At 37.2% G+C, this 26,497-nt stretch overlaps 4 protein-coding genes across 5 annotated transcripts in view; 1 reads left to right on the forward strand and 3 right to left on the reverse strand.

Annotated features, from left to right (window-relative positions):
* Positions 1 to 2,063: 2,063 nt before the first annotated feature.
* On the reverse strand, positions 2,064 to 5,065 carry LOC105442720 (NXPE family member 3-like). The gene is made up of 3 exons (XM_031000048.1): positions 5,038 to 5,065; positions 3,105 to 3,856; positions 2,064 to 2,075 (listed from the first exon to the last, which is right to left on the reverse strand). Exons 1-3 carry the CDS (start codon positions 5,063 to 5,065, stop codon positions 2,064 to 2,066), a joined length of 792 nt encoding a protein of 263 aa, XP_030855908.1.
* LOC585234 (NXPE family member 1) overlaps positions 2,294 to 26,497 on the reverse strand; it is a 31,717-nt gene continuing 7,513 nt past the window's right edge. The window contains exon 5 of the transcript XR_004066819.1: positions 2,294 to 2,990. The gene's annotated coding sequence lies outside the window, so the exon portion shown is untranslated. The remainder of the gene's footprint in view (positions 2,991 to 26,497) is intronic.
* LOC105442718 (NXPE family member 4-like) lies at positions 3,348 to 11,465 on the reverse strand. The gene is made up of 4 exons (XM_031000548.1): positions 10,899 to 11,465; positions 5,868 to 6,643; positions 5,038 to 5,111; positions 3,348 to 3,856 (listed from the first exon to the last, which is right to left on the reverse strand). The coding sequence occupies exons 1-3, from the start codon at positions 11,049 to 11,051 to the stop codon at positions 5,078 to 5,080; spliced, it is 963 nt and encodes a 320-aa protein (XP_030856408.1). The 5' UTR covers positions 11,052 to 11,465; the 3' UTR covers positions 3,348 to 3,856; positions 5,038 to 5,077.
* On the forward strand, positions 14,365 to 18,134 carry LOC105442147 (heparan sulfate glucosamine 3-O-sulfotransferase 1-like). 2 transcript variants are annotated; one of them, XM_011674011.2, is made up of 2 exons: positions 14,365 to 14,637; positions 16,722 to 18,134. In XM_011674011.2, the coding sequence occupies exon 2, from the start codon at positions 16,741 to 16,743 to the stop codon at positions 17,887 to 17,889; it is 1,149 nt and encodes a 382-aa protein (XP_011672313.1). In that variant the 5' UTR covers positions 14,365 to 14,637; positions 16,722 to 16,740; the 3' UTR covers positions 17,890 to 18,134. The 2 variants fall into 2 exon arrangements, with proteins under 2 accessions (XP_011672313.1, XP_011672312.1); XM_011674010.2 differs by having other exon boundaries at positions 14,595 to 14,658.

The following is a 26,497-nucleotide window of genomic DNA, read 5'->3' on the forward strand; positions in this document are numbered from 1 at the left end:
ATTATGTTTTACATTGTACTACCTTATATAACTTGTATTAATATAATATGCTTTGTATTGGATATCCTATATGTTTCAATAGTGTATTATGCGTATGTAACCTTTTAGTTTTTTTTTAGTTTTTTTTTTAATATTCTATTGTTGCAAAATTATGTCCTGAAGTATGTTAAATTTTAACTTATGTGTATTTTTATTGAATCACTTTATGGTCGTATGTCCACAATTATACAATTTTTACACAACTGCGCCAGGAGTGTCATTTTTGACAGACATGGCGCATTAATGTTCGCTATTATTATTACAAAATGTACTAAATTATTTTGTTGCTTTTAATGTTTTGTTTTAAATGTATATATGATAAAGTTGGAGATACTTCTATGCAGTTGAGAATCTCATGCGAGAAAGGTATTAATGTAAGTTTCCTTATGGCTACGATAACAGCTTTTCTTTCTGTTAAGAAATGGAACAAGGTGCAGGTATGATTGAGGGTCGGAGTGCATCATCCTCTAATTCACAAAAGATCTGTTTTCGCTTCATACTGTTTAGGCGTTAATATAGCTGTAAAATTATACATGCAGGGAAGTAAATCAGAAGTGAATACTTTAAGTTTGGCAAATCTGCTTTTTCGTTTTTTTTTTGGTCCTCATCTTTCCTTTTTCCATTTACTCTCATATCCCCACAATACGTCAAGCACTCGGATTTGATCAATATTTGCACACAGGTGACATATGCGGTCTTATGGTGTCAGGGGCGTACGCAGGATTTTTTCAAGGGGGGGGGGGTTTAACATTTATAAGTCGGGCCGAAAATTTCGCAACGACTCAGCCGACCGCTGAATAAGCAGGGGGGGGGGGGGGGGGGGGGGTGGGGGGGGGGGGGGGTAGAGGACACTTTTTTTTGGTCTCGAAATTTGAAAATTTGACGTTTTGCTCGTTGGGGGGGGGTGTAAGGTCAGCTTTTTTAGGTCAACCATGGGAATTATTTTTTTTTTTTTTTTTTTTTTTTTTTTTTAATTAAAAAAAAAAAAAAAAAAAAATCCAAAAGGGGGGGGGGGGGGGGTTTTTTTAGAAATTGAGGGGGGGTTTACACACAAAAAATTACCAAAGGGGGGGGTTAACCCCTAACCCCCCCCCCCCCCCTGTGTACGCGCCTGTATGGTGTAATGGTTAGCACTCTGGACTTTGAATCCAGCGATCCGAGTTCAAGTCTCGGTAAGACCTCTCAGTGTTTTGTTGTTGTTTAAAATTATGGTGTTTGTACATTCTGTACTTCTAAATTTGCTTTGTTTTGTCACGTTTGGATGTATCTTTGAAACGTGATCCGTCTATATATAAAAAATAAAAAAAGGTCAGAAAAAATTGTGTATGATCGTAAAAATATGAAAATGTGATCATTGTAATGTGTTACTTTATACACATCAAAGAATCCTTCAACCTCGAACAAGATGTCATGGACAAAGTCTCAACTAAAAGACTCAAAAAATATTTTGGTCACGTCCTACGAATGAAACCCACAAGATACCCCAACATTGCTGTTGAAGGAAACGTCACAGGAAATCGACCCAGATGCCGTCCACCCAAAAGATGGCTTGACTGCATCTCAGAGGACTGCAAAGCAAGATACATACCAAGCATGACAGATGCATCAAGATTGGCTGCAGACAGAATGAGTTGGCATAACATCATTGTCAACCTTACTATAATATATCAGCAAAAGAAAAAAAAAGGAATTGGCTACAGTGAGTTTCGAACCCAGTACGATAGCGTTCAAGCGCAGCGCTCTTACCGATCACGCCATACGGAATAGTGGCTTTCAACGAAAGCGTATATATTAATATAGCCTTGACGAAATTAACTGTATATTTATGAGGTCAAAAATGACCATGTGCGGATGCGCAGGTATAGATAGTTCTTAGGAAAAAATCACCCGGCCCCGGGTTTATAGGGTTAAATTTGTAGAAATTGGCATCAGTGTATTTGTCGGCAATTGGTGGCTAGTTTTGTTGGTAATCGGTGGCCTCTACCCCCCCCCCCCCCCCCCCCCCCCCCCCCACTGAAAGAGTTCTAGCAACGCTCCTGTAAGGGAAATAGAGATTTTTATTAGTCCATCATTCCATTTTTAATCAACACGACCCTGGATCACAACAAAATTCAAAGTTGATAAATTGAGGAAAGTAAAGAGCCATAATACCTATTGTCTATAAAAGATATGAAATAGGTACATGTATGACGAATATTTCGTAAACGGACACAGATCACACTTTGGTTCATCTTAAAGTACCTTGCCCAAAATACTCAGCAAGGTTATCAAGAAATAGAAGTTAAACCATTTAAACAAAATACCTCATTACCTCAATTTTTTTTATTTGATTATTTATTTACAGGTTACAATGATAATAATGATGATCAAAGGTTTCATCATAGCACACATACTTGTTATGCTCAATAATCCTATCGCTCGATACAGACTTTATTGAAGACGTCTATTTTTACGAGGAAAATGTAGATCAGTGTCCACAAAAGGACGTAACTTGCAGGGATTCGAACCCTATATCTTGTGATATTTAATGTGGTCACTTATCTAATAGATCCACAGCATCGTTATAAATACAACAAACTTACAGACAATACATTAATTCGAGAAATTGGAAAAGGGTAGTCCAGTTTAGGTTCAACAGATAAACAATTTCATTGACGATCTTTTCTTCTAAGTAGAGTGAATTGAAAAAAAATGTTGTTATGTCCACAACGAGATAGTGAAGCACTAATCGCACAATACACTTTTGGACATTTCTTTACAAAATGAAAGTACGCTGTTATCTTCTTTCTTTTTACTTTGACTGATGTGACTCTGTCTAGTATGTTCTCTTCTTTTGCTTTGCAAATATCAAGAAAAGTAATTTAGTTGGGGCACAGACTAGACCATAACACTTGTTGTACTGGTATGTCACTCAGTCTTTGGTTTGCCGAGGACAATAAGCCCCCATATACCTGTCAATGAGATCTGTTAAGGAAAATATTACTTTCAAATTATGTGTTCATTCTGTTTAAATGTTAACATCACTTATTTCAAGAAGGACAGATGTAAGAAAGAAACAAATCTACTTCTTCGTTGATACACGGCCATGGCATGTGAACTGCTACTTGCTCTTGATAAGAGGTAACTAAATCCCAAGTATCTATCAGCTTGGCATTAATGCCAACAAACTCCTCCTCCATTATTCGACTCATTTGTCTGAAAACATAGTCGTTGCTATGGACACGAGCTTCAAATGTAGGTTGTTCACGAGGCTGAGATTTTTTGATGACTGCCATTACGCGACCGTCACCGAGCCTCGCACGGATACCGTTACGAATCGCGCGCATCCTGTCACGATAGCTGTCCATATTCCACGAGGCGTAGTGCGCTGACATGCTGATAAAAATAACGTATTTTACATCGGGGTCATTGAGCTTATCCATGTATTCGGGTTCGAACATGCGCCATAAACCAGCAAAGTTAAAAGTAGGCGTGAGTGACGAACAGAGGACATGAGTCTTAAAAATGACTGTATGCGTCTCGTCCTCGGTGCAACCATAAAACGAGTCCGGCACATCCTTGTTGCCCAATTTCCTTTCAAGAACATGGAACCACTGGCATGCTATAGAATCGCCGAACATGATGATTTTGTGACCTGCCAAGCACTTCTTGACGTTGTCCGGGTCATCCCACGAGTGTCTGTTGGAACAGACGAGTGACTGCCATGTTGGGCCTAGCCAAAATCCTTCTGGAAGTAAGTTTGAGTTCCTGCTGTCGCCGTCGCCGCACAATACTCGAGGACGTTCGATCTTGTCATCATAGATTAAAGAAAGCATTCCTGTTTTAAGCAAGAATCACAAGAGTGGTTGAATTTTAAAATGGTGCAGTAGTAGCCCGGAGTAGAAGATACAATTCAAATCATAATCCAATTACAAATATTCCCTTGTATTGAATAGCAAAATCATATAGTATACAAATACACACTGCCTTGAGAGGTTCTGGTTAAAACTATGCGCAAGAGGTGACTCCAATAGTACTATTTGCTGAGGGGCACAGCCCCGAAGCAAATGGTACTTTTGGGGTCACCGAGGCCCATAGTTTAACCAGCACCTCGAATAGAAGGCATGGTATATTTGTTTTATATCCTGCATCAATAATTTATTTGAAAAAAAAAAAAAAAACTTTTTTGGGAAGAACAAAATTTAGAACAAAAAATATGTCAATTTTTATCTAAAAAGATTTAAAATATTTTGTTTTCATTTAATTAAGATTTAAAAAAAAAAATTGATTCAATTAAAAAAAAAAATTAACATTTTTTTTTCAACTCACAAATAGTAAATAGTACTTTCTAAAAAAAGGTCAAATATTTCTGGTCATGTGACAAGCTCTCAACCAATCAAAAGCCAACAAATTTTTGATGCAGGATATAATAACATTTATAATGTTGCTATGCCTGAAAAACATATGGCAAGTTTTAAGAGGCATGCTCTAATTCTGATTTTGTGACCTAGTCTTTTGAAAAGGGAATTCGTGAGAATAATGAGTGAGATGGTCCTGAATGCACAGGAGGGGCGATAGAAGATAAGGATGGGGTGATTAATTGTGATAACCTTCTCCACCCCTGTCGATTATCCATTTTCTTTTGCCTCTCACTATGTTTGGAAACCTATACCCCTTCTCCAACGAACTTCTTCCAGTGCTTCCGCTGGAGAGTCTGAAGATTGCATACTAGCAAAGATACTAGCAAAGACATTTGACTTATAAATGGAGAACGCCACGGACATAAACAGATTTTTTTAAAGGTATTGCTCCGTATTTAGTCGCTTTCTGAAGTTTAGAGACCAGATATTTTGACATAATATGCTCAGATTAAGTATACCTCTGCATCCTGAGTAAAGTTTGACGGAAATATTATCTCGATCATGCCTTATAGCATAGAAATTTACATTGATTTGTTTGCGGATACATACTTAGGCCTCGATCTGGCTTGGTTGGCTTTAATTGCCATAGTGAACGTACCTGTACTGCTCTTTTCTGCAATATCCATGTGGTACACTGATTAGGGTGATCTCATCTGGGTCTTGTAGAATGTGCTGTGGTGAAGATTAAAAGAAAGAGAACAGAGTAGTATTTAATAAAGAAAGTAATACATTTTGGTCAGTTGTAGACAACCTGACAGATTGATTTACATGCATTATTTCAGACTATCCAGCTATATAATGCATGTATGTATGTATTTTGCATTGTAAATGTCCTACACAGTCTCTCTATTTTAAATCTAGGACGACGACGTGACGGACTTAGCACTTCAGTAGCGATCGATAAACTTATTTTCAAATTTAATCTTTGTTTGGCTCCGCTGGCTCAGTCGGTAAAGCGTCTACATGTCGAACCAAAGATCCCGAGTTAGACTCCCAACCAGGCGGATGACTGAAGCCTAAATAGTGTGTGTTAACGTGCCCCTTCCCTTGTTTATAAACGCAGGTTATGTCAAGTGGAAAACACACCGTCCCTCGGATAGGACATTAAATGGAGGCCCTGTGTACAGGAGAGTCACTACCCTTGCACGTTAAGAACCCATTGCACTATTCGTATAAGAATAGGGGGAAACCCCAGTGTAATGGTCCACCTGCACACCCCAATCAGGCCGAGTATACGGCATCTGCAAGAATCTTCAGTAGTGATTTGAAGAAGAAGAAGAAGAAGAAGTAGCCGGTGCCAAGATTTTAAAAACTAACTTTATTTTCATTATTGCAAAGGTGAAACTTTGATTGGACAATTTTATCATTTATCATTTTATCAATTTTATCTTTGAAAGGAACCGGTACTTATGAGAGATACAAACTTACTTTTCGAATAGGTACTTCTTTCCTTCAATGAGCTGATTAACTGGCTGCTCTATTCCAGCAAACTCTCCATAAGACATTATAGATCTGATATTATCACAAATGAACCCATCAGGCATGGTGCATATAAAAGCGCTCTGTCCCATCCCAGTCTCATTGGCACCATAAATGCAGATGTTCTTGTTCATCAGGTGGTTCCAACCTCGTTTCACCACGCACCGACCTTGGCCATCGCCGACGCCAAATCTTTTGTATCTGGCGGCCCAAGTGAAGCACCCATCAGCTTTCATGTAGACCTCACTCAGCCACCGTACAGTGTCTGATGGATAGCCTAGTATAACGTGCAGGTCCAGTCTTCCAGCAAGTGGCGCCAAGAAATAAGCTGAGTAGCTCCCATTCTGATAATCAACCAGACGAGCAGCAGTTCTGAAGTGCTTGTTGGGTGAAGTCGCTCTAACAAACCAGAAGTCACCACCTACAGTCTGAGGGCGCCCCATCCCGTCGTACGCGTATATCCGAATCTCAACGGTATCGCCGACTTCGTACTGTTGTCGGACGGGATAGGAAATGGATGTTTTTGCAGAGGTTAAGAGCGAAGCATTAAAGTTTGAGTACTCCTTGATTTTAGTACTGTTGTGAATATAGACATCAAAAAGATGGTCCAGTTCATATGATTTCAAATTGAGTGGGTGTATCGATTGTGTGTGTTGTTCTACTTCTCTGCTGCCCTTTGCATCGAGACTTACAGCAAAGCTGATCCTTTCTGAAGCTGAAAAGACCTGATGATCGATGAAAAGATATATGTTACATACTTATTTTTACTCTTGTACGTGAGATTACTTTTATGAGAAAATTCTGTGAAAGAAAAAAAATAGTTGTGTCGGTTTAAGTTACCAGTCATTACGATGGTTTACATGGGTTCGTATCCCACCGCTGCCGCCACGTTAATGATCAATCATAACAACGGTCAAATTAAGTTAACATACTCTGTATAATCATGATGCTTCGGCTTGACCAGCAGCGGATCGACTAGATCGATGCACATTACTGTCCAATACCACCTCATCTCTACATTTCACCCCTAGTGCTGGCTGCAACCTTGCAGGACTCATTGCAAAAACTGGCAACAGCTCTAAAGACCAGTTAAACTATCTGTGCATACAATTATCATGACAAGGCAATGACATGAAAGCTTTAAGTTGGAGCAGGGACGTGATAGAGAAGGACTGGAATCAAGCCGCTTTCCTTTGACCCCATGCTCCAAGCCGCCGAAAAGCCGCCGCGCTAATCTGCAACTGCTGACCAGGTGGTGAGATAAAAAGAGCGCATGAATTTAAGGATTTAGAATTCCTACATCAGAAAATAGTATCACAGCAACTGTTCGCTGTCCCTTTCAATGATTTCTCATCCATTGTTGAATGTGTAAAGAGTAGAACAATCGAACACAAACTTGTGTAATTTCATCCTTTTTTTTAACTTCAAAAATACAAAAAACACGCAAAAACACACTTTAGTAAACTTAATGCTATTGAAGATTGTAAATCACGGATCAAATAACGGGACATTAAAACATGCACAAATTAGCGCATTATCCTAAACTATTGAGTTTTTGTCAGGATGTAATTTTTCTTTTACCAACTCTGGCACACAAAATATAGGAAGGACGGAGTTTTAAATTTGGAAATGTGTTTCATGCACTATTCCCAATCCAATCTTATAAAGTTTTTGATTTACACTGATATTTTGCCGGTAATTTAATATTTTGTAATAAATGTAAAACTGGTGCCCCGCCCCCCCCCCCCACTCCGAGAACGGACGGACCCCATGCGTGTTGCCAAAATGTCCTTTTCGTAACAAAAGAAAAAGGTCGACCCGTATACTTTACACACGGGACTTTTGCTGAAAAGGGGGGGGGGTGCTGAAAAAGGCTCGTATACAAAAGAAAAAGGTCGAGCCGTATTGACTTTACACACCGGACTTTTGCTGAAAGGGGGGGGGGGGGTCGGTTGGAACACGCATATGCGTACCCTAAATAACACTGAGTGGGGGGGGGGGGGGGCGGGCTGGTGCCTGGCTTCCGAAAGTCCCCGCAGTGGAAGCGCGGTGTGGAGCATGGAACTTCAAAGCCAAGTGGAATGTTACACATCCCATTGTTACGCTTTAGAACTCACGAATGCGTTGAATAAATTACTAGAGTTTCGCCGGCTTGATTCCAGTCCTTCTCTATCAAGCCCCTGGTCCAGGTATTTGTTTTCATAATGTGTTTATCAAGCTTACTTATAATCTGAAATGAACTGCACTGGCTGTTTAAAGTAGATATTCATTGATTTTAAAAACTAACTTTATTTTCATTATTGCAAAGTTGAAACTTTGATTCGACAAGGTTATCAAAATTCAATGCTTGGAAACATTCGAAGTAATGATTATTATAAATTACAAAACGCTTAAATACAGCCCTGGCATAGCACCTAAAGAGCTCTCTGAACGCTGCTGAGATATGTGAGATCACAGTATGGACATGACTTGCACAAGCAGACGATGTCCCATGACATCTCACACATTTTCAGTGCCTGTGTTTTCATCTTTTCTCGAGTTCTTTCTCTTACTTCACTACCGTCAGGCTAAATGTATAATCTATTGCCTCACTTTAAAAGTACTATGTCCCTTTTGCAGCCAACCTCAAATTCTGTAGAACTTTGCAGGAATCATGAATATGTCAAGTATGTCATATTCTGTGAAATTTAAATGTTAGAAGTGTCCTCATATTCAAATTATGCAAGGAAACCCGTTTACTTGCTAGACTTCACTGTCAGACACTATTGAGTGACTGACTGGCTTTTTTCTTCTTTGGTTATAACATACATGAAGAGTTGTAAAGGGTACATGAGCATTTGTCTACATCAATAACCCACTTCTTGTGATGGCCAAGATTAAACTGATTGAATCTTTGCGCAGCATAAAACGTATGACCATTCGGTACAATTGTCTGAAAATCAAGACTATTACTTTTGGGCTCTATAGCCCTAAAGTCGACTTGGCAAGTAATTAGTCGTTATTTTCCCACTTGAAGACATTTTCAAGCCCCACCTTTTTAGGGAAGTTTCTAAATTAGTATTATCTTTCAAATGCAGTTGGAATTTAACTTTTTCATTTTTTTGGCCTGCAAATGGGACATAGTACCTTTAAACCCCGCGCATGGTTTTATTTTGATGAAAAATGAAGCTATACAAAAATAAAGGAATCTGTAGCTTGTAAACAAAAAAAGACGCCATTGTATATTCAGCTGCACACACCGGGGTATGTTCGCCGTTTCAAGATGGAACAAATGCCATCCTTAATATCATTCGGGGGTTTTTCAATTTGAAAGTCTGGTTTCTTTGATTGTTAATTAAGCCCTATCCTGTGTATTTACAAGCAAAAGATTTTAGTTATCAGAATCAGGTCATATCCCCTTATGAATGGTTTGACATGCCATTACATTTATTTACACTAAACTCATTATAATTGAGAAATAATAGCTTTGAAATTATGTTCATTCTCTATGGGATGTCGTCTGCTTGGGCAGTGTTGGTCCATGTAGTGATGTCATTAAAACATCGTTATTTTTCCGGCGAATCTCTCGTATATCCCAGCTGCTATGGAGGTGGTTGTATTTGTATTTTTATAGATCACCCGATATGTAGTTGACCTAAAACTTGTACGATGGCCATCTGTTAGCTTACCAGTTTCTAGTGATACATTAGTTGAAATATTTGTGATCTTCTTTCAATTTCACCTTTAAATGTTTCCAATCCAATAAAAGTGTCTAAAAGATTTGGCATGTTGGCATGCTTTTGCCTCATCCTCTTGCATAATTTCCCAGAGTTGCATAACAATAATTAGTCACGGCATCCAATACAAATTTTGTAACGCTTTTGCCTAGTCTGCTTGCATATATTTCAAGCGTTACAAAGCTTTATAACAAGTCGTAACATTCAATGTTTATCATTCTTTCTTGTGATCTGAATAACTGCTTTGAATATTTAAACAATAGTTTGACTTTCGTCAAAGATTACATGCGAGTGAGAGGCTTTATGCTATAAATGCACATGATATACCCCTTCTTTTCTTTCCGACTCCCCTTTATCTCCTTTTTTCCTTTTTTTCTTTCCCTTCTCTTCCTTCTCTCTTTCTTTTTTTTTGCTGGGGGGGGGGGGGAGGAGGGGGGAGGCAACAGCCTGGGAGGCAAGACCGACACGGACATTCTGCGCGGATAAAATCCGCACCGATCGTCCGCTCTTCATCGATCTCTAATTCCCGGACGAACGGTGCGGGTCACATTCTACGCGGTCACACCGGAAGTAATCGGGAATTTGTCAAATTGCAGGTTTTAGGATTGTTAAATTTTACTATTTTTCACAAATGAAAACTGCTGTTGCCTGTTATACAATGTAAGTAAATTTCTTGACACAATTAGGCTTTTGGATTCATATTTTATCATCTGTTCACCCTTGTTAGTTCAAATAAAAAGTGAAATATTTAAGATATTTCTTTGTGAGAAAATCACTACTCAAGCTTTCCAATGATGTTGGCGGCTTCGATCTTTGGACATCAAAGGTAACAGCACACCTATAGATTCTATTGTGCAACATTAGAAAACAGCAGCTGCTTGAAATAATTTGTTGCCAGTTGGGACTCCAGCTCTTAAAACTTCTTGGTCCTATAGAGTCCTTAGAGCCTATGAATTGGCCATCATAGTATAATTATGATAACAAATCATAATGTCCAATTTAATGATGAACGAATCGAACAGACATTGCAATTTAGACGTCTGAAATAGGCCTACACCGAACTGTTAACCTATTGTGACAAAATAATATGGAGAAGTGTAACAAACTGAGGAATTAAAAGGCCAAAACTTAAAGAAAAGCGCATGATTTAATAAGCAGAAAATTATGTGATGAAACCATAAACTAATTATATGAGATGTATAAATTTAGACCCCTGCTAAAAAAAAGAAAAGGGAAGCAAAATGGACGCTCCAGTCATACTCACCCACATGAAAACGAACAACACCAAGGTCGCCAGCGCAGCGATAAAACATTTTCTTAGCCATGAAAATCCACTTCTTCTGTTACGAACAGGTTTGCTCTGAACTAAGCTGAACTTTGACAGTACATTGTTTACGATGGTTTGACTTGAAGACATTCTGTATACTTGTTTATAATGCTTTGAGACACTGACTCCTCTAAACCAGGACAGACAAACGTACTCTAGACGCTGCAGATGTTCGATCGGAAAATGAATCTGAGCGTAATGCTACAGCATAAGCTTAGCTGGCTTTCAGGCTTCAGAAAATCAACATAGAACTTTTTTGCTACGTGTAAAAACAGGCATATTTGATTGGTGATCATTTTAATAATTGACTCAAATTGATTAATGATACCTCAATGATTGACTTAAAAATCAACAATGCCATATCCCCACCCGCGTTTCCCACAACATGTTACTATTGAGTGAAACATTACTCTGGGTTACAAGAGGACGCTCTAGGACATCAGTCGCGATGCATAGTTAAGTTTTGTTCTGATTTGTTTTCTTTTCTTTTTCAACCCTTTCAGGGCACTTTATTTCACATATCTACAACTTTCACAATAACATACATGTATACAATTTAAACATTATTTTATCAATCAAAGCTTTTACCTGTTTTTCTTTAATAATTATTATTTACAGAATAGTGTTTTTATCTTTTTTTGATACAGAATTTTTCGGACAGAATTGTATTGGCGGTGGACTTTAATTGTAACAAAATAAAATCCCTTTTCAAAAAGATTGACTGAATTGTGTACTATCGCCCCCCCCCCCCCTTTCAGCAAAAGTCCGGTGTGTAAAGTCAATACGGGTCGACCTTTTTCTTTTGTTATAAGAGCCTTTTTCAGCACCACCCGCCCCCCCCCCTTTTTCCGCAAAAGCCCGGTGTGTAAAGTCAATACGGGTAGACCTTTTTCTTTTGTTACAAGCCTGAGAGTTTGGGAACACGCATGGTATCCCTCCGTTCACGGAGTGGGGGAGGGGGCCCTGCTGGAAATAACATACTCATTCACACTCATTCACAGTGTGAATCACACTGTGTTTCACACTGTGAATCACAGTGTGCTCCACAATGTTAAATTGGGCCGTTTTCACACTGTGCTCCACAATGTTAAATTGGGCCGTTTTCACACTGTGCTCCACACTATTAAATTGGGCCGTTTTCACACTGTGCTCCACACTGTTAAATTGGGCCGTTTTCACAATGTGCTCCACACTGTTCAATTGGGCCGTTTTCACACTGTGCTCCACAATGTTAAATTGGGCCGTTGTCACACTGTGCTCCACACTATTAAATTGGGCCGTTTTCACACTGTGCTCCACACTATTAAATTGGGCCGTTTTCACACTGTGCTCCACAATGTTAAATTGAGCCGTTTTCACACTGTGCTCCACAATGTTAAATTGGGCCGTTTTCACACTGTGCTCCACACTGTTCAATAGGGCCGTTTTTTTACATGATTTTGACCATGAAATATACCAGGAAATTTAATTATTAATTTTACCTTTTTTTGGAGATCCATGAGGGTGCGATTTCTCAAATTTTCGAGGACCAGAAAAACAATTTACCCCCCCCCCCCCAACTGAGCGAATTATCGGCCGGCGCGATTTTCAAATTTTCGCGGCTTAATATTTTCTCACGAATTGGGCCCCCACCTCTGCCGCCAGCTGGATCCGCCCCTGTACTTTTTCAAAATGTTTCAAAATCCTGCTATACGCTATGGTTTACTCATTTAGGGAAATTTTTCAAGCCCGTAGGGCCAGACGGGGAAGAATGGAAAAAAGGGGTAATTGCCTATTGGCGAGACTACCGGCTGCCGCCTGCGCTCGCCAAAGAAAGGACTTATGATGGCTGTACATTAAACCCATTTGGAAGTGTACAGGTTGATGTTGTTGCCTTCTATTGAAATAATTTGTTACATTTTGAATTTTACGTCAGAAGCACCATTTCATTCATTTTACATTGTCAACAACCTAAATGGTTATCCATATCGCACTTCAAAAAGCTCAAGGGGTTATAATTTTACAATACTTGTATGTTTAGGATTTAATTTGAAATATCCGTTTAGGGTGTAAATTCGGGGAAAAACCACGCGAAATCCTCATATAGAGTGTATTTTGGCTTTAGAAGAAATCCTCGTTTAGGAGGGTGTCTGGAAAACGCATGCTTACAGTATTTCTACACGACCCTCGCACTACAAAAGCCAAGACTTATTTTTTTTAAATCTTTTATTGGTCAGAAAACACAATGATTTACAAAATATGCGTTACATCGTTTTGCACAAAAATAATGAATAATCATATTGTTTCACACTTACAATCTTGCGGTTATTACATAATAGAAAATAGTACATCAAATCAGGGAGGTGAAAGAAAGGAGGCGAAACTCTTGTAATTTATTCAAACGCATTCGTGAGTTCTTAAGCGTAACAATGGGATGTGTAACATTCCACTGCTTTGAAGTTCCATGCTCCGAACCGCGTTTCCACTGCAGGGACTTTCGGAAGCCAGGCACCAGTTTTACATTTATTATAAAATATTAAATAACCGGCAAAATTTCAGTGTAAATCAGAAACTTTATATGTGGATTGTATTGGGAATAGTGCATGAAACAAATTTTCAAATTTAGAACTCCGTCCTTCCTATAATTTGTGTGCCAGAGTTGGTAAAAGAAAAATTACATCCTGACAAAAACTCAATAGTTCAGGATAATGCGCTAATTTGTGCATGTTTTAATGTCCTGTTATTTGATCCATGATTTACAATCTTCAATAATATTAAGTTTGCTAATGCGTGTTTTTGCGTGCTTTTTGTATTTTTGAAGTAAAAAAAAGGATGAAATTACACAAGTTTGTGTTCGCTTGTTCTACTCTTTACACATTCAACAATGGATGAGAAATCATTGAAAAGGGACAGCGAACAGTTGCTGTGATACCATTTTCTGATGTAGGAATCCTAAATCCTAAAATTCATGCGCTCTTTTATCTCACCACCTGGTCAACAGTTGCAGATTAGCGCATAACTTTTCGGCGGCTATACGAAAAATACGGCTATACGGCCCCATACGAATGCGTATAGTACTGTGTTTACCCTGTTTACCTTATGAATAAGCCAAGACTTATGACATTATTATTCAAAACCTATAAATCGATCGGATCGATTTTAAGATCGATTTTAAGGCTTGATGAAACACTGCTAGTCTGTTTCCGTGTCGTTTGCCCAATCATCTGAGAAAATAACACACCCTCAACTCTAAACAGAGACAATCTTTGCATTATTTTCATGATAATTGGTTAATGTTTGAGTATGTTTATAATATTTGAATTCGCGGCTCGTGGACGATGCTCCGCACCGTCATTATTGGTCAACCCCCCCCCCCCCCTTAGCAAAAAGCTAGATCCGCCCCTGAGTCATCCCCCCAGGTGTACGAACCTGTCTACGCCACTGCTGTGATCGGAAGAACTCGACGCACACCGCTTCTACACATTACGAGCCTTACTTGTCTTAGGAATCTTTCAATTTTGTACCACATATTTTCATCGTTTGAAAAAGGTGAATATTATTATGCAAATTAATAATTTGCACGCTTGCGTCGACTTTCAGCTATCACTGTTATATGCGTTTCGAGTAGCTATAACTGGAGAGATACAGATCAAAGGGCCAGGACAGAGGAAAGAGGTAGCAGCTCATGCAGACCGCCGTGAGTAAAGGCATACACAAAGTATGTAGCACAGTTCATTTCTTTTATTTATTATTTATTATTTATTCAGTCTTTTTTTTAAATGCAGGGTAGTCCCTTCAAAACCGCAAGGCCTGCTTTTCAAGGGAACCCTGTAGGCAAGTTACAAAGTACATGGTAAAAATTACAAAAACACAAAATAAAAAAACATATACACAATACATAATACACAGTTATTTACTACTAAATAAATTAGGTACGTTAAAACAGAACACGTTTCAGTTTGACAAGATGACCTACATAAATTCAAGCTTGATTAAAATGAGCCAAATAAAGCAAGGGCATATAATTATATTCATCAATTAAACAAAACATGTTCACATAAATTCATATACTTGCACTGATACAATAAAATCAAACAAAATATAAAACACACTACAAAGATTTTAAAAATTCAAGACAGACTGAAGGGTTAAATGAAAAGTGTGACTAAAAAGAAAACGGCAAATCAAAGAGGACTTGCACAATGGAAAGACAGTTTTAAGCTCACAATGGACAGATTAACGAGACTAAAAGATAATGATACAATCAAAAGAGCAAAAGAACAAAATACAATGTGTCGGCCCTTGTCGAAAGTTTAGGAATCCATTATATATACTTTTTTTTTCAGAGAAGAGACTAATAGTGTCGGGTTTGATCTTTGAAAACTTGCGAAGATGATGATAATTGAATATGAAGTGGTAATTTATTAAACTGTGAACATGCAAAGTAAGAAAACAAGCGTTTTGTTAAATTCAGTTCGGGGTATGGGTATAACTAATGGGCTATTGAAATGAGGGCATATCTTGTAGGGTACTGTGCTGGACACAATTTAGATACAAAGGAGCAAGATTGTTATTTATTTTGTAAATGTTTACACAGCATTGGTACTTTAATTTTTCTTCAACATTTTACCATTTAAGTTTAGGCATCAAAGTAGCACTCGACGTATTGAAATCAGCATTTAAAACTAATCTTGCATCTTTATTTTGACTCCTTTGTAGTTTTGTCATGTATTATTTCGTACACGTACCCCATACACAACAACAATAGTCTACAAGTGAAAAGTAAAGCTGAATCATGTTTCGCCTCGTCGGACATGATCTGATTCTTCGTACGCATGCTACAGTATACGCGATATTTTCCGGACTACTTCATTAATATGCAACGACCAATTAAGACTTTGTTGAAGAACAAAATGTTAGTAACAAATTCTACATACTGACCTTGTATTTCTAACTTCAACTCATAATTCCGTACTTTTCTTTGAGAGCCAAATAATGAGAGCCATATTGTTAGTTTTACTAGAATTTATCTTCATTTTGTTTATATATTTTTTTTTTTTTTTTCAAGCAACATCAATATATTTTTGATACCTTCAATAGGTAATATACATCAAGTTTCCTCTGTCGTTTTGTTATATATTCGAAGTATAGACCTTGAAAATAGGTTGCAGAATACTAATCTCACAATATCTGCATTTATTATTACGCAGTCATGAGTGATGGTCTATTCAATCTGATCAATATCAGATTCTGATGTCACTATTTTACACTTGAATGAGCACTGGCTGCTTTAGAAAAGCTCGTTAAAAGAGCCTTTTGTTTTATCGCAAAAAACGACAACAAATAAAACGAAACGAAATAAAAGTAAACGGTTTAGTCTTGAATTGGCGCAGAGTGCATAACCAGGCATCAATCGCAATTGCTCTGTTACCTATCAATTATTGATTTGAAACGCACACACACACACGTACGTTAAGCGTTGCATATTATGATGTTTTCTGCACTAAATTTTCGTCTCAAGTATATTGACTTAAAATATCGAGGAAAGAAGATGTACACAAGATGTTCAATTTTAAAAGAGAGAGAAAGAAACAAAAATATTTTAAAACATGCAATTTGGTACGCCACTGGGGCTATGCACGGCTAGGTATAGGGTTAAAGGTCAACATGTTCTAAGCAATTATTGATAGTTAACAGAGCACATGAAATAATCGCCTGATTTCCACGTTTATCCAATCCAAGATTGAAAGATATTTGCGCAAATACATTTTCTCCTTTCAGAATCCATTGCGACTACACCATGAAGTGGAAGTGTCTATCCCCCAGATCGTCGATGGCAGCCATCTTTATCTGCTTCATACCAATTCTGATTATGATTATGATCTTCGATTTGAGTGGTAACACAGTACCAGTTGAACAGTCACCAGGGAAGCTATTTCACCGTGGTGCAGGTGCTCGCCATGTTTCACATTTGATCATGAACACTTCACAATCTCCTGTCACTCTCTATCAGAGCAAATGGAGCTGCAGTAATAAGAGCGAGATCAAGAAAAGAAACCTGGATTGCAAAAGCCGGTTGCCTGATGTGATCGGTATAGGTGCAAAGAAATGTGGAACCACTGCGCTCAAATTTTTTCTTTCCGGTCACCCAGCTCTTTACATAACGGCTGCTCCGGAGGCCCATCAATGGGATCGGCAGCCGACGAGGAGTGTCGAGGAATATCAACAAATGATGCCCATAACTTCACAGTACCAATTAACCATGGAGAAAACGCCATTGTATTTTGTTGCAGACGACATACCTGCCGCGATAGCACGGGACGTTTCACCCAATGTCAAACTCTTGCTTATCCTGCGAGACCCCGTAATACGCGCCATTTCTGACTATACCCACGTCTTGAATATGTTCCCGGACATAACGCGTAGACACCGGAACGTCACCATGATAGGGGGAAGGGTACCAAAGTACCCTCAAGACTTACCTCAAGCCAATATATCTTACATCATAGAAAAAAAATTTGAAAAGAGCATACTAAACGAAGACGGTACAGTGAACGCCGATAATGCCATCATCTTTACAGGGTTGTACTCTCGCCATCTCCGTAATTGGCTCAAGATTTTCCCTCGCGAACAGATACTTATACTGGATGGTGATTTGTTTTCTAAGAATCCCCTACCTCAACTCCAAGCCATCGAGTCGTTCTTGGGGCTGCCAAAATATTTCAACGCCGACAAAATATACTTTGACGAAGAAAAAGGATTTTTTTGTCTGGCAATGCCACATAAGCTCTGCATGGGAAAGGAAAAAGGCAGAAAGCACCCTGAAGTGAAAAGAAATATTCTTAAAAAACTGTACAAATTTTATGAACCATATGATAAAGAACTTGAGATTCTAACGGGAAGGAAATTTTCATGGATGAATCTCAACAATGATGAAGTCACTGGTTGATATTGTTAAACCTTTTAAATCTTTGAACTTGCAAGCAGCTTGACAAAATTTATATATATATATTTATTTATTTATTTGTTTATTCATTTCTTTATTTATTCAGTCTTATTTTACCATGGTGGTTTCACCAGTGACATCAAGTTTCAAGTTTCAGGTTTATTTAGTTCCACTTTATCGAAGATAACATAATTGAACATAATGATCATGCATAATAATTATAACTAAACATACAATATAGAAACATAATGTACATTTTTCATAGTTATAACAAAAGATACAATCATAAGTACACTGTTGGTCATAATGGTGGAATAAATTTTGTTACCCCAATTTATGGAATGATTTTGACAATGATTTATTCCTAATAGATCTAGATACTAGTATACATTCTCAGATTTTATTGAATAATAATTTGCGAGTGTTTGTTTTGCGTAACTGCTAAAGCATGTGTATGCTACTATGCTAATCAACTAGGGGACCTACGTCATTAAGCCATAATTGACAGTAAGGAGGATTAATGCCCCATAAAAGGGCACTAATATATAGCACATCGACACGGCTTTGATCCTGGGGCCTACCGTTACGAGGCCATCGCTTAGTCACTGAATCATGACTACGCAACGGGGGCCAGGGTACGTCGCCGTCCCCACAAATACAAAAAAAACACAGAGAAAATGCAATAAATTATCAATAATTCATTGCATTTTGCCCAGACGCTCAACATAAACAAATCCTCTATGTGGGCATGTCTTGGACTATAATGCATGGCCCTACAGAGGAATTTTTCCGACACAGCGGACCCGACACAGCAACAAAATTATCTATGCGTATCTTTCTTGCTCCCTCGACGTGGCGACTCCACCCCACATCCACCTCTCTCTCTTACTCCCACCCCTCTTTTTTTAGGCTCTTACCACCCCCTCTCTCTCTCCTCTTTCACTACGTTTCTTTTGTTTCCTTTTCTTCTTTTTTTTCTTTCTTTTTTCCTTTTCTCCTTCTCTTTATTTTCTTTCTTTTCCTTTCTTTCCTCTCCTTCCTCTTTTTCTTTTTTTTTATTTTCCTTTCTTCTCTTCTCTTTCCTTTCTTTTCCTTTTCTTTTTTCTTTTCTTTCCCTTTCCCTCTTATTCACGGCCCCTCCCCCTTTTCTCATTTTTCCCGACAGCAGCGCAATTTTACCAACAATATCCTGACAGTTGGGGGTGCCGCACCCCACACCCCCTTTAGCGACGCCCCTGTACACAGGCAGGATAGTAATGCAGCTATATGCGGGTTGAGTGAGTTCCAAAGTATGGATCCAGAATAAATGAGTGTTTTTTTGTAAAGTAACTGTTTTTGTGCAAGGGTATGAAAATTATACGACTGTCTGGTTGGGTATATATCTATGAATTTCCTGTTTTTTATAAATATTTGCGTTAATCTTTATGGTAGATCATTTATCTCAAGTTGATACATAAAATAACCAAGATTGTAGGAGTATAAATCATTAATTTTTAGGGATATTCTTTGGAGAAATAACAGGTTGGTGTTAGCACGATATCTTTTGTTAAAAATTATTCTCATTGCTCTTTTTTGCAAGAGGTGTATTTTATTTAGGCTAGATCTATTGCAGTTACCCCAGGCAAGAAGACCATAGTTCAATATAGATAAAATCAGAGTGCAGTACAATGTATGAAGGATCTTTCAAGGGGAAAATGCTTCAGTTTAAAAGGTTTAAAAGTTGCAAAGGTATTGGGATATACAATCAGCCGTATACGAAAGACTTCATGCATGACTGATTTTCAACGAAACGGAGTCTTTTGTCAATTATGCTTGTTGCTACTGCAGGCAGCCAGTGAAAACGAATCCGTTTGATAAAATTATGGAAATGCAAGCACTACTTTAAACAAACAGAACTTTGTCATTCCTTGCTCATTTTTCCTGATTGAGGTGTCATGTGAAAGGGCAGAAACTGAACTTTTTAGAAATGTGAATTTTTCTACGAAATTCAGATACCGCCCGCCAAATGACTTTTTGTTTTCCTTCAAATTGCTTTTAATCACTCATACATGAAATATGCATCGTATGAATTGCATCAAATGAAAGAGGAGGCTCTAAGTTTTACAAATATGTGTCATTTATTAATAATAATTGTGATTAAGTTAGAATAAAACATCGATAATTCTCGGTTTCGTTTTTTCTTGGACGCACTGTATATTGGTATTTATTTGAGAATTTCAGTTCAGTTCAGTTCATTTATTTCAATTATAAAACCATAACATAATGTATATACAAAATTAACATGAAACAATCATAATCTTACAATTCTGGAATTAAGAAATTGGAGACTAAAAAGGAAGTTTGAAAAACTTCTAAGTATAATAGTCCCCTGACATAAATAATAAATAACGAGATTACATGTTTGTACACGTTACTACAACAATAACAATATATAAACAAGATACTACACATTATAGATACACACCGATGAACAAACACACACACACACACACATGCATGGTACATTGCAAGGTAGAACAAGTTAAAAGAAAGAGTTAAGGGAAATAAGAAGAGACCAACTGTCTCTTCAATAGAACTTTAAAGGATGATATAGTTGTGCATAATGTTAGCTTATCAGTTAAATCATTCCAAATGCGGGGACCATTATGTCTAAAAGAGTAAAGCATTAACTGGGTAGAGACCTTTGGGAAATGACTTTTGATACAGGATCGAGTAGTGTATGAATGAACAGATTTATTAAGGATAAACATTTGACAAACTCTTTTAGGTAAATAATTATTATAAACATTATACATCATAATAGCACTTTGAATTTTATGTATATTATAAATATTGAGTGTCCTTAGGCGAAAAAACAAGGGACGTGAATGATCTTGATAATGAGAGTTTGTACATATTCTTAAAGCTTTCTTTTGAAGTTTATGGAGAGGTTCTAGATTAGTTGTTCCCACACCGGCCCAGGTGATATTACAGTAATGTAAGTAAGGCAAAATTAAACAATTATACAATATAAACAATACTTTTTCAGGCATAAATACACGTAATTTACAAAGAACACCAATGTTTTTAGATATTTTGTTAGTTATATACAATCGATGATCCTGAAAAGATAAAGTATCATCCAAAAGGATACCAAGTTATTTAACAGAAATGCACACGTTTAAATTTATATTGTTTATAAATATTTGTACATCATTAATATTGCAAGGATTAGTTTTATTATGAAAATAAAGTACACTTGTTTTGTCATAATTTACAATCAATTCATTATCATTGAACCATTCAACAACCTTTTCTAATTCTTTATTTACTTCTGACATTAATTTATCAAAATCATTATGAGATGCAATCAGGTTTGTGTCGTCAGCAAATAAGACCAAATGAAAAAAAGATGAAGCAGAACTAAGGTCATTTATGTAATTTAAAAATAGGAGAGGACCCAGCATGGAGCCCTGTGGGACTCCATACTGGATCCTCTCTCTGTCAGAAATAAAGCTGTTGTATGATGTGAATTGAATACGATCACTTAAATAGTCCCTGAACCATTCCCAAGCAATTCCGCGTATACCAAATTATTTTAATTTAGTGAGGAGGATATCGTGGTTAATGACATCGAAAGCTTTCGACAAATCAAGAAACAAGCCTAATGTATGCAATTTATTATCTAATTTATTGAGTATGTAATCATGAAGGTCAATTAGAGCATGTCCACATGATGAGTTTTTTTCTAAAACTATATTGAGAAACAGTCAGAAGATTATTTTCATTAATGTGATTAAAGAGCCTATTATAACTTAATTTCTCCAGTATCTTAGAAAAACAGGGGAGTAATGTTATTGGTCGATAATTAGAAAATATGTGGGGATCACCCTTTTTAAATATGGGTATGATTTTTCCTACTTTAAAATTCTTGGGGACTTTTTCCTGACAAAAAGGAAAGATTACATATAAAAACAATTGGTTTGACAATGAAATGTATAACATGTTTTATAATAAACTGACTTATTCCTTTAAAATCTGTGCTCTTGGTTGAACTGAGCAATTTGACAATATTCAAAACTTCTGTTACATTGGTAGAATGAAAAAATATTGATTTGCTACAAGGATCTCGTAAAAATGAACTAAAATTGCATTTCGGTTTCTGAATATGTTCAGATTTGAGTTTTGTAGCAATACTAGAAAAATAAGAATTAAATTCATTTACAATCAATTGACGATCAGTTAACTTGTTCTTATCTTTAAGAAAATAATTAGGATATTGGCATTTTCTTCTCTTTCCTAATAAATCATTAATAACTTCCCAAGTTTTAGATATATTATTCCTATTCTTCTGTAATAATTCACAAAAATATTTTTTTCTTACAGACTGTAAAATTGAGTTTAATTAATTTCTAAATTTTTTATATCTACATTCATTGCTGTCGTTTCTTTTCTGACAAAATGTTTTATATAATCTTTTTTAACAGTGAAGGGGTTATCCAAGGTTTTAGTGGCAGTTTTCTTTTCTCCACTTTACGAAAAACAAAGTTATGATCATACACAGTTTTAAATATGTTTAAAAATGAATTATAGGCCTCATCTACATCACAAAAAAAAAAAAATAATTCCATTCTAAAACAAATAAATCCCTCTGAAATGAACTTAAACTTAGGGCGTGTTTATGCTTAACTTTTTCTGGCCAGAATCAGGCATCTGTTACGCGTTTAATTTAAAACACGGTTGCGTCCTTTCTCACTTTTGTAGAATCACCGAAAAACGGCGATCACGATCGCCGATCGTAAATTCACAAAAAGATGCGTTTACAATTTGTAAACGCGTTTAAATGGGGTCAACGCATTGACCTCTAGTGGGTCTACGTAGCATGCACAGCGCAGGTTTGCGAATTCAGCTGTAAGGCCAATTAAGGCCACCCAGGGAGAATTGCCTGGAGGAGCCAGAGAAGTGAGCATAAACAATACACCGTCGTGGAACTGCGATTACGATGAGCGTTTACGATGAGCGTTACAAATCGCTCATTCTGCCTTCAAAATTTAAGCTTAAATGCACCCTTAGAGGATCCGTTTTCCTTATGTGGAAAAATGAAGATGGTTTATGACAAGGGCTAATAGAGAGGTTGGTTATTTGGAAAATGGGCAGATGGTCTGTTATATCAATATAGAAAATACCGGAGTGAATGTCTTTAGTGACTACATTTGTCAAGATATTATCGATCAAAGTGATAGACTTCTTACATATTCTTGTAGGTTTGTCAATTAATGGGCGAAATGAGTTGTTATACATAATATTTACAAAATCATCAATGCATTGAAGCGAATTATATTTAAGTAGATCAATGTTATAATCTCCCATTATATAAACTGATTTATTTTCTAAAGATATTTTTTCAAGACAAGCATTCATATTCACATTGAAATCACAAATGGGTTTATTAAGGTCTCGGTAAATTATACCAACAATGATGTTTTTACTATTATCCAATATGACTTCAATAAAAAGATATTCACAAAGAGTTTCAGGTAAATAAATATCATCTCGAACTTGAGCATCAAATAAATCATTAACCAAGAGTGCAACCCCTCCACCTCTCCTACCTCGTCTGTCATTGTGATAAAATGTGTAACCATCCCTATTAAATAATAACATATAACATAAAACCATATACAGACAATTTCAAGTTAAGTTGACTAATAAACTGATCAATAGCGTCAACAATTTTATTCAAACTTCTAGAATTAAAGTGGAGAATGCTAAATTTATGTTTAAAGTTATTAGTTAAATCTTTGGCTCACATTAAAATCAACAGGTAGCCAGTACTCAATGGGATTATTAGATGTGAAAAAATTATCACCTGGATCAATATCATTCAGCGACCCATTTTCATCTGTATCAAGTCTTGTCGAAAACATATCAAAGTTCATATCATTATTAGTAATATCATATTGCACTTCAGAAAACATACATTTAAACTCTACATCATTTACTTGATTGAAAGGAAATACATGCTGAGATATATCCATACAGTTTCAATAGCACACAATCACACTTCATGCACACATTCACGCACACCAAGATAAGAGATACAAATTACAAAATAGCGGAAATAGCAAGTTAACACAGAAATGTAATGATGTGAGAAATACAATTAAATAAAAGTGAGGGGAATAGGTCATTAACCTGGGATGTAATTCAAAATAGAAAAAAGTAAAATATTGGAAAATATTGATGACATATCTTATTTCAAAATATCAAATAAGTAACTTCAATAAAGACTTGTATATTATCTTCATGCTGGTAGATTAAGACGTTCTTCATCATTTCTTCAGTTTTCATATGTTTTCAATGTCTTTCACAGACATTGAATCAAAGTGTTTTTTCTTTTCATTCCCTAAAAGAGTAGTAAGAGTGTTGAAAGATTCATTGCAGTTTGTATCGGGGGAAAGGGGGAAGGGGGAAAAGAATAAGGGGGAAAAGGAGAAAAAGGAGGGGAAAAAGAAAGAAAAGGAAAGAATGAAAGACAAAGAAAAGAGGGAGGAGAGAAAAGGCGGAAAAGGAAGAAAGGTGGAAAGAGGGAGAATAGAAAGGGGGGAAAAGGAAAGTGGGATGATATTATAAGAAGATGTTGTTTTTTTTTACCGGGAAAGGGCCGGGGGGGGGGAGGGGCAGCCAATTTTGCAGTGTGCATAATATGGGGTCCCTCTTGCCAGGCGTGTAGCCCCCTCCCCTCTCTCTCTTACTCCCATCCCTCTTCTCTCATGCTCTTACCCTCCCCCTCTCTCTCTCCTCTCTTTCATCCCCCGATTTACAGATGTTGCTGAAATGACGTAATCTTCGGTGTTTTTTGCTCACTTTTTAGTAAATTATACTTTTTTATGCGTTTGCAGGAAAATTACAAATTCCTAAATTTACAGTCAGGCAAGAAACTTGCCTTTTTAGAAGCCTACATGTCAGGGCCCGCAAAACGGCGGGGCTCGGGGCCTCAAGATCCACCCCACCACTTTTTTTGAAAAAGTATATTAAAGAGAAATAGAAAGAAAGAGAGAAATAAAGAAAGAATAGTGATCTGTCAGTGTCACGAAATATTGAGGTATCAAAATAATAATATATGCTCATCTGACCGTGATTAAGGATGCCTAAAACTCCTGAGCTTCCGGGGGCGTTGGCACCAGGATTCCAACTAGGGCCCTAAGGTGGGCACCTGGATGCTCATTTGACGTAAATTAAACGTATAAAACCCCGGAACTCCCAGTGGTTCTGCCCCCTGGACCCCTGGATGCTAATCTGACGGTAATTTATTGCCTAAAACCCCTGAGCTTCCAGGGGCGCTGCCCCTAGATTCCACCTAGGGTCCTAAGGCGGGCCCCTGGATGCTCATTTGACAGTAATTTTATGCCTAAAACCCATGAGCTTTTGGGTGCTCCGCCCCCTGGACCTCACGCCAATAGTGTCCTACCAGTGTCTCAAAGGTATAAAAATATGTTCATCTGACCGTAATTAAATGCCTAAAACCCCTGAGCTTCCGGGGGCTCCTCCCCCTCGACCCCACCAGGAGCCCTTAGGCGGGCCCCTGAATGCTTTACCTGACCGTTATAAAATGCCTGAAACTCCTGAGTATCTGGGGGATCCGCCCCCTGGACCACACGCCAATAATCCTGCTAGTAAGGTATCAAAACATTATCATCTGACCGTAATTAAACGTCTAAAACCCCTGAGCTTCGGAACTCTGTTTTTGTAATTCCTTTATTGCAAAAATTATGTCCTGAAGTATGTTAAATTTTAACTTATGTGTATTTTACTTTCTGTATTGATGGTCGTATGTCCACAATTATACAGTTTTCACACAACTGCTCAAGGAGTTTCATTTTTGACAGACATGGCGCGTTATAAATGTTCACTATTATTATTATAAAATGTACTAAATTGTTTTGTTGCTTTTGATGTCTTGTTTTAAATGTATGTATGATAAAGTTGGGAATACTTCTATGCAGTTGAGAATATCATATGAGAAAGGTATTAATAAAAGTTTCCTTAATAATATGACTACGCAGCTTTTCTTTCTGTTAAGAAATGGAACAAGGTGCAGGTATGATTGAGGGTCAGAGTGCATCTTATCTAATTCACAAAAGATCTGTTTTCGCTTCATACTGTTTAGGCGTTAATATAGCTGTAAAATTATACATGCAGGGGAGTAAAACAGAAGTGAATACTTGCAAATCTGCTTTCTCTGTTTTTTTCCTCCTCTTTCCTCTTTCCATTTACTCTCATATCCCCCACAATACGTCAAGCACTCGGAATTGTTCAATATTTGCACACAGGTGACGTATGCGGTCTTATGGTGTAATGGTTAGCACTCTGGACTTTGAATCCAGCGATCCGAGTTCAAGACTTTATTGAAGACGTCTATTTTTACGAGGAAAATGTAGATCAGTGTCCACAAAAGGACGTAACTTGCAGGGATTCGAACCCTATATCTTGTGATCTTTAATGTGGTCACTTATCTAATAGATCCACAGCATCGTTATAAATACAACAAACTTACAGACAATACATTAATTGTATTGTATTTGTATTGTATTTATTTTCCATCATTTAAATAATACATCAACATATATAT

Source organism: Strongylocentrotus purpuratus, unplaced genomic scaffold (assembly GCF_000002235.5).
Source record: "Strongylocentrotus purpuratus isolate Spur 01 unplaced genomic scaffold, Spur_5.0 spur5_scaffold_6, whole genome shotgun sequence".
Classification (NCBI taxonomy): domain Eukaryota; kingdom Metazoa; phylum Echinodermata; class Echinoidea; order Camarodonta; family Strongylocentrotidae; genus Strongylocentrotus; species Strongylocentrotus purpuratus.